Source organism: Apodemus sylvaticus, chromosome 23 (genome assembly GCF_947179515.1).
Source record: "Apodemus sylvaticus chromosome 23, mApoSyl1.1, whole genome shotgun sequence".
NCBI lineage: Eukaryota > Metazoa > Chordata > Mammalia > Rodentia > Muridae > Apodemus > Apodemus sylvaticus.
The window spans coordinates 14,564,806-14,577,623 of NC_067494.1; the positions used below are offsets into that span (position 1 = coordinate 14,564,806).

Sequence of the window (12,818 nt, forward strand, 5' to 3'; positions counted from 1 at the left end):
TTAACGTTTTTTCTTAGTTTTCTTATGGACAGCATATATCCGATATTCCCGTTGTATACATTAATACGGACAGTATATATTCGATGTTTCTGTTGTATACATTAATATTCATAGATGTGTGATCTGAGATCTGCTCACTTCTCTTTCTGCTTTCTTATTTATTTTTGCTAACCACGCTCCTCAGAGGATGAATGGAACGCTCCTCTGTTCCTAACACACCGTTTAGATCTCACCCTGAACAGTGAGGTTACACGGTGCTGTGAGACAGGCTATGAGCCTACAGAGCAAGCTTAGTCTCTGTTCACCAGGGTTTGGAAGGGATGATGAATTTCTTCCAACATTTCTTTTGTTTAAAACCATTGCGTATTTCTGCTTTCTTTGCCAATGGACACTTTACTCACTAGACAGTTACAATATTGTGAGTGAAATCCTGAGTGTGTGAGCTACACCAGGAAAACAGGGGCTCATATATGTGCCTTAATTTACTATCGCCATCCTATGCACTGGCTTTAATTGTCATATCATCCTAAGTACCTATGACAACTGGTCAGCCCCTTGCCCTTTTACTCCAGTCGTAAATACTAAACAAACTCTCAGATCACACATTGTACACCACACAGTTATCCTATGTACTTCGATCACAGAACGGCATTAAACAGTGAACAAGGTGCCATTAGAGTTCACAGAGACCAGACTGGAGGTGGAGACAGAGGATCCTAGTCCCACAGACAGGCTCCATGCAGGTGGTTAGAGAGCTGTTAAGGAAGGCAGTGGAGAGCTGCAGGGCTGCAGGGCTGCACCAGGCCTCAGGACTGAGTGAACTGCATAGGAGAGGTGCGGGACCCCAGGATCCAGCAGGGGAGATGAAGACCCACATTAGCATGGAGCAGCAGATGAACTGTCAGTCAGTGATCCAAGCAGGAGGCATTAGCAGTATGGGTGGAGCTGAAGCCTTAAGATGGTCAGAATCTTCTGTTTGCAGGCAGGACATCCAGGGGGCAAGTTTATGGGAGACATTGACCTTGCAGTGTTAGGTGGCCTCTTCAGGGTCCAGGTGAGGGTATGGTAGACCCTCAGACCTGGTTTCTGATATGGTTTTGATGCATATAGAGGCGACAGATTTTTACTCTGGGGACTAAAGTAATTGTTAGCCTTTCCATCATAGATGGTGCTGGACTGACTTGTGTCTGTGTGGAAAGTGAGGTGTCATGTCACCCAGCATCAGCATTGCACTCAGAAGGGAGACAACTGTTGCTTGTAAAACATAGTCACCCAGGGCAAGCCCTTGTTGTGTACAGTGAGCAGTAATTTAGAGTTGTGCCTAGTTTGTCATGTAAGAGTGAGAAAGTAGAGAAACAGAGAGCAAGAGGAAGTCCCTAAAGCAACAGCCTGGTGCACTCTGCTACCCTGGTGTGCAAGGCTCTGACAGACACCAGTCTCATGGGTTCCCACCAGTCTCATCGGAACTCAACTGCACACATTTCTGAGATGTCATTAGAGATGTGTTTCCTTTGCTGGAGACACCACAGGAATATGTTGAAGAGTCACCCAATTATAGCTGGCGATGAGGTCTGCAGAGGAAGAGGAGCAGCAGGGAGCACCTATAACAAATGCGGTGTGAATCACAGTGTGCTCCTGGGCATCCATGCAGCATCCTGCCCTACTTCCTTTCTCAGACACTTCCCACATCACAGACCATGGACCTCAACTGCCCAGTCCTTTTCTCTTTCATTTTTCCTTCTAGATCTTTCTGCCACTCTAAGCTCTGGTATGACAATAGTTGAGATGTTTCTTAGGGTGTAATTGTACCGAAGCAAAAATTGTGAATAAAAAATAAAAAACAGGAAACTTGAAAAATCAACAAATATGAAAGGCTAGTAAAATATAGTTGTGTTTCTGTCTTTGCTGGTCTTTTTACTTTCACAACTTTTTTCCTTGTGGAAAAATCTTGACTTTGTCCCCCAAACTGGTCTTTAGCTTAGCATATAATCCATTACATGCTTGAACTCTTGTAGCAATCCTCCTGTCTCACCTTTCCACAAATGAGAATTGTAGGTCTGACCAAATATAGTGTTAGAGTTAAAAATTTGTATGCAATATTTTACTCAAAAATAATTATATTGCCTTAAATATCTGATATGTCACCTGATATTAAATGTACCAACCTATGCTTATAAGGAAAAATTTTATAACCTATTAAATAATTAATACATTGGCAATTTTCATCACAAGACTGTATTTTGACTCTAGACAGTATATGACAAAGGCTAACGATGTCAGTGGTGTGTTCACGGCTCACTTTACCTGTATAGACACAGGTGACTTCAAGAGCAGAGGACAGAGACATTGGAGTTACAGTTGCACACGCACTGAATTGTGGCTAAGTAAAGTGAACAAGCTAAATGAATGGATTTTGTTGTTTTCCTTATTCTTTTGACAATATGTGACCATGCTGCCCAGGCTGACCTTGATCTTGGTGGTCCTTCTGCATCAGCCTCCTGAGTGCTGGGATTACTGGACTGTCCCTCGGTAAAACTCCTTACATAGTCTTCTCGTTCTGGTCATTTTGTCCTAAGGGCTGTCCTAAGCCAGTAGCTACTAATGTACAGACTTGGCTCTAGATGTGAGAAGTTTTACACTGGATCACACCATTCAAAAGCAAACAAACTTTGATCACACCTGGGGGACGTTTTGTTGGGTGTGTGGAAGCAACAGCTCCTTTCAGTTTTTCTTGTATAATTTTTGGATCTTTGGTCCTTGGATTCTCTGTCCTTGCATGAGGACTTTCCTGTTCCATCCTTCCTCTGACTACAGAGCTGTGCAGGCTCTGCCTGCTTCCTGTGCTCAACAATAGTAACCCCACCATTACTGTAGAGTGGGGACTCAATACTAAGAAGGGTATCATTTCAGTGGACACATAGCCACTGTGATGGACAGGCGTGGAGACGTCCCATCTCCTACATCCTTATCCAACTAACATGACCCAGAAATAGAGTGAGAGCACAGTCTGTTCCTTACCTTTTTTTTTTCTTCATCATATACCAAGAAAATAAGAAAATGATGATGATTAGGATAGCTCCTCCTATACCTAGAATTACTTTCCAGGTGATACTCAGACTCTGGGTGAAAGAATTATTTTGGGTGATATTCAGTGTATGTTCATTGTGGATACCAGATGTATGCTGGGTAATGTTAGCTGTAGGATGAATCTGAGGAGCATATGTAGGCTGGGTGGTATCCAGCGTCTTTATTGTTGATCCTTAAAAAGAAAACCAGAAAATAATATGGATATGGCTGAAAAAAAGCAGCATACCTCCAACATCAACTCTTTCTCTCTGGAAAGTCCAGGGAACTCATGTGGATAACTTTTCCCAGACCCTGGATAGAAAGATGAATAGAATGTGTGTGTAAGATGTCCTTACAGAGGTTATTTTACTCCAAAGAAAGCACATGTCTACTGAACTATAAAAAAATTTTCATGTTTTTCTGTGACTAGAACTGTATGGAAGTTGGCATCATTGGTGGTGTTTAATTGTGCCAGAGAAAGATAATGAAGCCTTCAAACGTGATGTTAGAGTTGGTGGGAGGGCAGCTGTAAGTGAGAAGAAAAGGCTGGAAGTGTACAGTGATGCACACAGACTTGGGGCTCATTAGCAGGCAGAATAGAGCCTGGACCACTGGTTAATAGGGAATGAGAAACACTGGGTGATGATATGGGAAAGAGAAATCCTTGTCGTCATCACTGGCTCTGCAGACAGGAAGACCACCGATGCATCACTCACCCAGTCTACCAGACTTTCATTATGCACCATGGCTCCCATCCACACAGGGAAGTCCACAGACTTTTCAAGTGAACTGCCATGCTGTTCCCAACCTGTGGATGTTTCCTTGTGCTAATCTACCTAACTACTTACTTGGCATTTCTCTGGAGTGTGGCCACCATTTCTTGAGGCAGTCACAGACATCTCCTTTGGAGAATTTACTGAAATCTTGTTCTACTTCCTTCTTGTTTTTCCACAGCTCCGAGACACTGCTGTCATCAGAATGACTCTCTCTCCAGGTGTCATTAGATGGATAAAAGTAGATGCTATACTTCTCAGTGTTGATGGCCCAGTGTCCATCAATGAATTTTCCTTGTTTATATTGAGATTGTATGGTGACGTTCAAGGCGTCATTACCTGCATATCAAACACATCATCATCTGCCATTTATAGAACCATCACCTCCTAATGGTCCAGTCTTTCTCTGCACACTTAGGACCTGTAATCTTTCCTCCCTGGCTTGCCATTGCTTACACAATGTAGTTCCATGTAGTTCCAGGTAGGGGACAGTGTTCAGCTCTTCTATGCAGATAATTCAGTAGCCCCCTTCTGTCATGTGCTCTGCTCTTCCTCTTTCTCATTTATCAGGCCTACCTTTGCATTCTGTCTCATACTTACCTGACTGCAGGCTCCACAGCTCTTGGAAAGTCTCTTTGAGGCTTTTTGACAAAGGAGGACACAGCTCAGTGTCATTTCCCTTCTGTTTTCCATCACCAAGATGAAGGAGAAGCTTTTCATTCACTGAGCACTGTCCAAGTAAGGTTCGATACTTGACAATGAGAGAGTCGGTACCTGTGAGAGAAGCATGCAGGTGAGGTCCAATGGGAGCAGGGGTCTAGAGGAGTCAAAGGTCTCTAGCACTCAGAATCCCTCTGACAGGAAAAGGGTTAGGAAGAGAAGCCTAACAAGAGGTCCAGCAGCTTCTGGATCCTTAGTTCTATGCCAGCTGTAACTGTCATAGGTTGGCAGGACTCCTCAGATGCACATATGTCACCAGGGAGATTTATCTTACAGGGTACTTTTAGTGACTACTATCAAGTACTGTAGTATAAAAGATGTCAGATAGCATCTGTACTGGCTGGTTTTGTGTGTCAACTTGATACAGGCTGGAGTTATCACAGAGAAAGGAGCTTTAGTTGGGGAAGTGCTTCCATGAGATCCAGCTGTGGGGCATTTTCTCAATTAGTGATCAAGGGGGGAAGGTCCCTTGTGGGTGGTGCCATCTCTGGGCTGGTATTCTTGGGATCTATAAGAGAGCAGGCTGAGTAAGCCAGGGGAAGCAAGCCAGCAAGAAACATCTCTCCATGGCCTCTGCATCACCTCCTGCCTCCTGACCTGCTTGAGTTCCAGTCCTGACATGCTTTTGTGATGAACAGCAATGCAGAACTGTAAGCTGAATAAACCCTTTCCTCCCCAACTTGCTTCTTGGTCATGATGGTTGTGCAAGAATAGAAACCCTGACTAAGAGCCGGGTGGTGGTGGCGGCACACACCTGTAATCCCAGCACTCTTGGAGGCAGAGGCAGGCGGATTTCTGAGTTTGAGGCCAGCCTGGTCTACAGAGTGAGTTCCAGGACAGCCAGGGCTATACAGAGAAACCCTGTCACGAAAAAACCAAATCAAAAAAAAACCAAAAAAAAAAAAAAAAAAAAAAAGAAACCCTGACTACAACAGCATCCAAGTTCCTGGAGATGAAAATCTAGCTGAACACACAGGAGAAAGGAAGGCATCATAGGACACCTGGAGCATTCAACATGGACCTGGTGTTCAGGAAAGACCCTGGAGTAATGCTGCAGCCTGGCATGGAAAGGGAACTGTCAGCTGTGAGCTTGGCGCTCATCCCTGTTCCCACTGGGCTCCTTCACACAACACTGTTGGCATCAGATCTCAGGTTCTCCCATCCTAAACCACACACCTAATCTGAAAGGACTTAAAAGGGGGAGTATAGGGGTTAGGGGAGTGTGGCTAGGCGGCATGGGGGAAGGTGTCCAGGCCGGCCCTTGCCTGGGCACCTCTGCCCCTGAGGGACCACACACACACAGACATGGTATAGAATAGAGTTTATTGGGAGTTAGTGGGAGAGAGAGAGAGAGAGAGAGAGAGAGAGAGAGAGAGAGAGAGAGAGAGAGAGAGAATAGAGAGAGTGGAGGCTGGCCATGATCAAGTGGAGCAGGAAAGAGCCCCAGGGGTAGAGAGGTGAGAGGGTGTGGGAGAGCAGAGAGCAAAGAGAGAGAGGAGGAGCAATTAGCCCCTCTTATAGTGGGCCAGATCTCTGGGGCAGGGCACACCTGGCTATTGCCAGGTAGGTGTGGGGTGGAGCTTAGACAAAACCCCAACACACCATAGTTACAAAAATTTGAGTTAATGACCTTCACAGTACATATTGAAAGGATTAAAATGGAATTAATGTTTTATTTTAATTAGGAAGCCCAATTTGCTAAATGTAGCACTATCATTCGCATTAGATTTTAATTTTTTCATATGCTATGATTGCCCTTATAATGAAAAGAAAATCAGAATCATTTGGAGAAAAATTGCTCTATATAAAATAAGGGCACAAAGGATTTTTAATAACCTACTGGATTTAGAAACATTTTGATTTTAGAAAGGAAGCGGTGGGGGACATTCAAACACTAATAAAAGTTCTTAGTGTGAGTGTTTAAATACTTCTGCAGCTTTCCAATCCGTTTATAACAGCTTTGATTTCATAAAAGAAAATCTTGAGCACAAAAGCAGCAAAGTTCAGAATCTTTTATGTATCCCTAAGTATTAAATTATCAATTTATTATTAATTACATTTGAAGAACATTGCAAGTTTAAAAATGTTAAGTATAGAAATGTCTGATTCTTTAAACTTCCACAAATACCCAATATCCAAAAGTAAGATGTAAATAAACCTATGCTATTCAGGCAATCAATTCCAGCTGCTTCTAGATGGTACTGGAACTCTTACACCACTTCTCTGTTTACTGATTGATATAATTATGGGATTTAAAAAAAAACAAACTATTCATGTAAAATAATAAACTTGCTATGACAGAAAACAATGACCATGATGACATCAAATGTCTCAGAAGGAAGCGTTTACACTCAGACCTCCAGCGTTTAGTAAGGGAAACATTGTTACAGCATCTCAGGAAAGTGCGCTGTAGTGCTGCTTAGGCAGGCTCTCTAAGATGCTTGGGACTCATCAAGTAGGCTAGACATTCTTGCCAGAGGCCAGGGCTGCTGCTGCATCACACTGCCTAGTCCTGACCATAAAAGCACCAAGCACACAGCACCAAGCCCAGCTCTTTCACAGAAGGAGGTCCTGGGGTCAAGTCAGTTCTCAGGGCTGTGAGCAGGTCCTTTATAACCTCAGCTTTCTCATCATGCTTTGGACACGCGGGGCTTTCAGTGGTCAGCAAACTGCCAGAATTCTCTGGAGAGAATGCACTGAAGCTGAGCCTGGTGTCCCACACCTGTAATCCCAGCCCTTGGTAGCAAAGGAGAGCAGGGATTGGTTCAGATGCTATAGGGTGGGCAATGGACTGAAGCCTTGCCTTAAAACAAAAGAACCCACAAAAAGAAGGAAAAGAAAAAGGGGGCAGGGAATGGGAAGGTGGGTGGTGTGGCTGTGCTGTCCCTGGATCTGCAGAAGTTCCACAAAATGGTGAACAGGAAAGTGGGAAAGAGCACAGCCTGTGTCAGGTGCAGACCTTTCTCCTGGAGGAGAGCACTGGCACTGTGGCCAGCATATGCAGTCCTGGAGACTGGGATTTAAACTTCCTCAGGACCCCAGTGGTGCTGAGGGCATCACCAAGAACTCCCTTCTGCCTGCTGTGATCTTCATCCCTGTAGCCCCTCCCCTGCCCTACCGCCATAACTTTTTTCATAACTTCTTCTATCCACTGCAGCCTGGGTGGGGTAGAGCCAGGCAGAACCAGGGTTAAGGGGTGGAGAAGCCCAAAAGTTTCCTGGTAGCCCAGGACTGCAAGAATTCCCTGACTTAGCCAGTCCTTGTTCAGTGCCCCAACCCCCTCCATATAAACCCTAGGAACTCACCAGTTGACAGCGCGGTCCCCAGAGAATTCAGCAGAATAAGGAAAAGATTCCACTTGGTGGTTGCTGCCTTTGCCATGATCCTTCCTGAGACCCAGCTGTGTGGCCAGAGCAGTGGAGAGAATGAGAATTCCTCAGTGCCACCCCGCAGAGGACACAGGGCAGAGAACTGAGAAAGTTCCAGGCACCTAGGCTGTGAATTCAGGACTTTTCCAGCCAGGAAAAGGCAGGTTCCTAGTCCACCTTTTCCCACTTCTTTCTGGGAATCCCTCCAGGACCTCGTGGCTCTGAGCCTCCCTCCTGCGGGCTGAGGTCCCTGTCTGGAGGGCTCAGGGCCGGCCTGTTTAGTGTGCAACTAGGGACTGAATGCTGAGGACTTGTCTTGCGGGGACCCCCACACCCCGCGGTCCCTTCATCTCACCTACATCTGTGCCCTCCGCGGTCCTTGGGAACCGAATAAAGAAACGGAGAATAAAGTTGCTGCCTTCAGCTCCTCCTGTACAAAGTGCGGTCAGAATCAGAGAAATTTATACCGGGCGCCAGTTCCTGCCCAGTGAGAAGCCACACCCATGCAGACAGCGTGGGCGGAATAAAGCTCCCCCCCACCCCCCGCACCCGCCTTCCGCTCCTGACCCATTTGCTCATTTGTCCTCACAGGAGTAGGTTTTTTCTATTGGTGCTGGAGTGTTTTTTTCTAGCAGTTTCCTCTTCTCCTCCTCCTCAGTGGGACACAGCCTCAGGTTTCCTCAGACTTAGGCGCGCTCGTTCTCACTTCCTCAATCTCCTTATTTCTCTACACCACAGGCATTTGTCATTCCAGGGCCCTAGACCACCATGCCCTGGTGCTTGCTCTACTTCTTTGTTGCCCTGATGTTTGCCACTGCCACCCCTCCCCCACTGCGTCCCAGTCACCCCCCCCCCACCCTGTCCCCTCATTTCCTTCCTTCTACTCTCCCTATTGAAGACAGTTATCATCTAGTGGGGAGGTGTTCTCTGCCTTTCCCCTTAGCTCTGTGACTCTTAGAGACAGCATTCCTGTCTGTAGCCCTGGCTGTCCTGGAACTCACTGTGTAGACCAGGGCTACTGCCCTGCTTGGACACTGATGCACTCCCGTGCTATGGGCTATTCCATGGTCAGGGGGTCATGGCTCGTCTGTGTGGGAGGAGCCACAGAGAAGGATGACTCCCTCTGTTGAGTGTGACAGACCCACTATGCTATGCAGTTTCCTCACGCACTGGCTTGGGAATCTGTGTCTCCAGGGAAAATTGTTTTTGTTTTCCTGTAGGGTTTTGTTTGTTTGTTTGTTTTTTGCCAGTCCAGATGAATTTGAGAATTGCTCTTTCTATCTCTGTAAAAATTAAATGGGAGCGTGCAGGGCCTCCACAGAGAGGAGCCAGCGGGGAGAGGACCGAGGAAAAGGAGGGGTGGGAGCCCTGGGCAGCTGCAGGAGGACGAGATGAGGTTGTGCTCCTGCCCAGCGAGGAGAAAGAATCGGGCGGCAAGCAGCCTGTGCAGGTGCCAGGCCCCCGGGCTCCGCGGTGCGCGAGCAGCTGTGGCCCCGGGCTCCGCAGTGGCCTCCGCCGCCGCTGCTTGGTCGCCTTCGGTCTGCGGGGAGCGGACTGCACCGCCCGAGGCAGTAGGGTTTCTGAATGAGTTCTCCCAAGGTCAACGGAAGAAGAAAAGTTCAGGCGGAGCGACCTCTGAGCCCGCGAGGCCCCGCCCCCACCGCGGTCCCCGCCCCTGCGCCAGGCTTGGCTCCCACGTGGATCTTGCATTGCTTCTCACCAGCTGGTCGCCGGCTTTGCCCTGCTGAGCTGCCAGCAGGGCTTCCGCCAGGGCTCCTCTTCTCAGGGCTCTGACAGTGCTCCTTTTGTGCCCCCCTGGCTACTGAGAGGAGTTGAGAGACCTCACCCGCATCAGCCTCGCCCTCACTCCCAGCTCCAGGGCCAGATGGCAAGGCCAAGAGTTTCCCAGTCTTCCACAAGTCATCCTTCCAGGACATCTCTAATGCACTACACATCAAAGAGGAAAGAAAGGACAGAAGGAACGAGCTGTGGAGTGATAGAAGAAAGGAATTGAAGAACTGGGAAAAGGAATTGCGGTTATAATTATGGCCAAGGCATACTATCATATCATCTGCAAATAGTCATAATTTGACTTCTTCCTTTCCAATTTTTATGCCTTTGACCCCCTTTTGTTCTCTAATTGCTCTGCATAGAACTTCAAGTACTTTATTGAATACATAGGGAGCGAGTGGGAGTCCTCTCTAGCCCCTGATCTTACTAGAATTGCTTCAAGTTTCTCTCCATTTAGTTTAGTGTTGACTACAAGTTTACTGTGTATGACCCTTATTATGTTTAGGAATGTGCCTTGAGTTCCTATTCTTTCCAAGACTTTAAACAAAAAGGAGTGTTGTATTTTGTCAAAGATTTTTTCAGCTTCTAATGAGATGATAATGTAGTTTTTTCTTTGAGTTTGTTTATATAGTGGATTATGCTGATGGTTTTCCATATATGGAGTCATCCCTGCATTCCTGGAATGGGGCCTGATTCATTGTGATAAATTAACATTTTAACCATCTCTGGTCGAGCCCTGGTCCTAGAGACATCTCATTCAATTATCTGAAGGTGGCTTTACACACCGGTTTTTGTTTTCTTATATTTTGTGGGGTTTTTTGTACTGATTCTGTACTCCTGTATTGTGCAGATGGGGCTGAACCACTAGACTAGCACTGTTTAAGGGGATCACTAGTGTGAGCTGCAGCAATGCCTCTTCATGAGTTTTCTCCATATCTTGTTATGTTATTTCAGTTGTCGTTACTAAGTTATTGTGTTACAATTTTATTTTTAATAAAGTACACTGTTTATGTTTTAAAAAAAAGAAAGAAAGTGCCCTCCAGGTTTGTCCACAGCCCAGCACCATGAACCTATGGAGGCATTGTCTCAGTGGCGACTCCCGCCTGTCAGATGATTTCAGTGTCAAGTTGACATGAAACAAGCCATCAAACATTGATCTAGGGCAGGTTCTTTTATCACCTGAGCCATCTTTCCCAATAGTTATTAGAATTTGCTGCCTTCGCCCTCTGTTACCTGTGTGGAGACACTCCTTAGTAGCCAAGACTCTCACTTTTCTTAGTTCAATGATACAATTCTCTAAGTTTGCTCCTCATGGTCCTCTGATTTCCTATAGGACAACTTCGTTTGAGAATTTTTTAGGGACCTTATTTTTTCCTTCTTGGGAAGATTTTGTAAGACTATTCGTAGGTTAACACTCAAATCCCTGTTTCCACTTCTATACAAAGACAAACATGGTGGTCAACAGTATCTGAGGCCTTACTTGATGGTTCCTTATTCATACTCCTCTGTCCAGGAATGTGTCCTCCCCACAAAGGCCAATCCTCCTCCCATACTGGTTCTCAGACATTCGCAGTCTCCCTTTGTGGTAACTTGAGCATGAATGGCTCTCATAGGCTCCTATGTTTGAAGGCTTAGCCCTCAGGGAGTGGAACTGTCTGAACCACACAAGCGATTGGACCATACATGGGTTGCCATGGTCATGCAGGTTGTATGAGAAACAAGTGATCGGGGCTTGTAACAGTTTCATTTTCAAAGAACTTGTTTGGACAATACAAGTGTTGGCAGGGTTGTGGCATCTCTTCCCAGCCAAGGAATAGAGATTAAGATGTCTTGGTGATGATTTACAACTCTCCCTAGGTTGACATCCCTCCATACTGCAGCAGTTTCCAGCCCGGGGTTGCATTCTCTCCTATAGCTCCTTTCCTTTAAAGAAAAATATATTTCTTTATTTGTAAGTATGTGTGCATGAGGGCATGCCCACACATGTGCATGTATGTGGACCTATGTTGGTGTGTGTGAAGTCAGAGGACAACCTGTGGAAGTCTATCCCCTCCTTCCACCATGTGGTCTCTTGTGCTAGAACTAGGTTGTGCTAGGAAGCAAGGCCAGGTCATTATTCCTCACTGCTATAAAAGCATCCAATTCCCTTCCAGAGGTATGCATCTCCAAGAATTTCATTGCTGTGTTTCAATTCACGGTGTCTGTTCTGCTAATGTTTTTCCAATTTAATACAAATTAGAGTCACGATTGAAGAGGGAACGTTGATTAAGGAATTGTTTCGATCAGATTGGCATGTCTGATTGTTTCTGGACGGGTTTTTGGTTTTGGGGTTGTTTGTTTGTTGTTTGTGTTTTTGATGAATGATTGATATGGGAGGGAAAGACCCACACTGAATATTACCATGCTCAGACACATGGGCCTGGACTGCCTGAGAAAGGTGGATGGCCATGAAGGGCTATCCCTTCAGCTTTGGTTTCTTTTCTGGTTGTTTATGGAGACAAGGTTCCACTATGTAGTGCTGGCTGGTCTGGACTCACTGTGTAGACCAGGCTGGCCTCCAACTCACAGAGACCTCTACTGCCGCTCCAGTGCTGAGATTACACTTGAGAGGTACTGTACCCTGCCCTCTATTAATAGTCTGTCTTTGCCTCAGCCTTTATGATTTGAGGTTTTCATTGTTGCTGTTACTGCCTGAGTGTTTTTGTGGTTTCAAGTGTTATTATGAAGATAAATACTCAATTGTTTCCTTTACACTTTTAATAGTAGTTTTTCAGTTTCAGATTTTACACTTAAATCCTCTGTCCATTTGAGGATCATTTTGAATAGCATGGACTGTAAGGTTGAGGTTTAGCCTCTCACAGGCTTCTAACCACTTTCCCCAGCAGCATCATGGAAGATTTTCTTTCCTCCACTACTTAATCCTGGCGTCTCTAGTCAAGACCCCTGTGTAGGCCTGCTTCTGGGCTCCCTGCTCTGCTCCATCATTGGTCAGTGTTTCCTGCCATGCTGTCTCAATGACTACAGCTTTGGGTAGTGTTGGAAATCAAGGAATGTGGTATATGTTGCTGTGACAGAGGACCCAGATTCAAGACTCAGCAAC

At 45.8% G+C, this 12,818-nt stretch overlaps 1 protein-coding gene across 1 annotated transcript; it reads right to left on the minus strand.

Moving 5' to 3' along the window:
• Nucleotides 1–3,879: 3,879 nt before the first annotated feature.
• On the minus strand, nt 3,880–7,940 carry LOC127673502 (histocompatibility antigen 60b-like). The gene is made up of 3 exons (XM_052169187.1): nt 7,865–7,940; nt 4,440–4,613; nt 3,880–4,178 (listed from the first exon to the last, which is right to left on the minus strand). The coding sequence occupies exons 1-3, from the start codon at nt 7,938–7,940 to the stop codon at nt 3,907–3,909; spliced, it is 522 nt and encodes a 173-aa protein (XP_052025147.1). The 3' UTR covers nt 3,880–3,906.
• Between the last annotated feature and the right edge of the window lie 4,878 nt (nt 7,941–12,818).